At 38.0% G+C, this 1,103-nt stretch overlaps 1 protein-coding gene across 1 annotated transcript in view; it reads left to right on the top strand.

The window, feature by feature from the left end:
* Positions 1-554, top strand: part of LOC107595190 (fumarate hydratase, mitochondrial-like) — a 12,334-nt gene extending 11,780 nt beyond the window's left edge. The window contains exon 9 of the mRNA XM_016285535.1: positions 292-554. Within this exon, the coding sequence (XP_016141021.1) occupies positions 292-478 (187 nt within the window). The 3' untranslated portion in view covers positions 479-554. The remainder of the gene's footprint in view (positions 1-291) is intronic.
* Positions 555-1,103: the final 549 nt, after the last annotated feature.

Raw genomic sequence — 1,103 nt, 5'->3', positions numbered from 1 at the left:
CCTAACAAACCATACATCAGTGGAAAGCTTATTTATTCAGCTTTTGTGCTTTTGTGCTCCAGGGTCACTCAGGGTGTGTTTCTTACCTGCGTTGATGTGTTTTCTACTGAAACGGAGAGTCGTGTGGGACATGCAGTATTTAAGGGCTCGTGTTTTTTAACCCTCTGGTGTTATTCGGTCATTTTAGACTGAGGGGAAAAAAACGTTTGGAAATTAAAAAAATCGCTACTTCATCGGAAACTCTGTTGCTACGGTGACCCCCCCCCAAAAAAAGTCAGCTTGCTACTGAAGTGTGTTTGTCGCTCCTGTGTGTCTGATCTGGTCGTCTCTTGCAGGTTATGATAAAGCCGCCACTATTGCAAAGACGGCGCACAAAGAAGGCTTGACTCTGAAAGCCACGGCCGTCAAGCTGGGCTTCCTGACAGACGAGCAGTTTGAGCAGTGGGTGCGACCGCAGGACATGCTGGGACCCAAATAGATCAGAACCACGGGACGCCTGGATAAAGGTCACGGGAATGATGTGTTTGTACAATAAAACACCCGTTTCATTCAAATGCATTGGTCCTGTGCGTAATTTCTGTCATTTAATTACAGTTACAACTTATGTAATTGAACTTTTATACACAATAGTGGATTTAACATCAAAATTGAAAGTCTAACCTTAAAATGCATGCTTTTATGTTCGTTGTGTAACACGAGATCATCAGTAGCATCTGCTGATGTGTGCACTTGCATTTATTCATTTGACAGACACTGTGTTTTCAGGGTTTAATATTTGATCAGTGTTTGTGCTCCCTAAACCTCACAGAAATCAAGAGTATAAAATAATGGGAAATATGTTTACTTTTACTTTTTGGTTGTGTGAGTGTGATTGTGAGTGTAGTTTTCTTTTCTAGATGGCCTCTAAATCATCCTGGTATTATACTGAGTTACGTTAAGACAAAGTTTATTTACAGTATATTGCACATTTCATACGCAATTCTAATTCAAAGTGATTTAAATAAAAAAATCATAAAAAGAGGTTCATAAACAATTAAGAAAATAGTATAAAACACATATGTATACAAATATAAAAATATCTATACCTATATATATATATATAT

This window comes from Sinocyclocheilus grahami, unplaced genomic scaffold (genome assembly GCF_001515645.1).
Source record: "Sinocyclocheilus grahami isolate Dianchi unplaced genomic scaffold, SAMN03320097.WGS_v1.1 scaffold198.1, whole genome shotgun sequence".
NCBI classification, from domain to species: domain Eukaryota; kingdom Metazoa; phylum Chordata; class Actinopteri; order Cypriniformes; family Cyprinidae; genus Sinocyclocheilus; species Sinocyclocheilus grahami.
The sequence above is the reverse complement of the archived record's forward strand: the minus strand, read 5'-3'. Positions and strand labels throughout refer to the sequence as shown.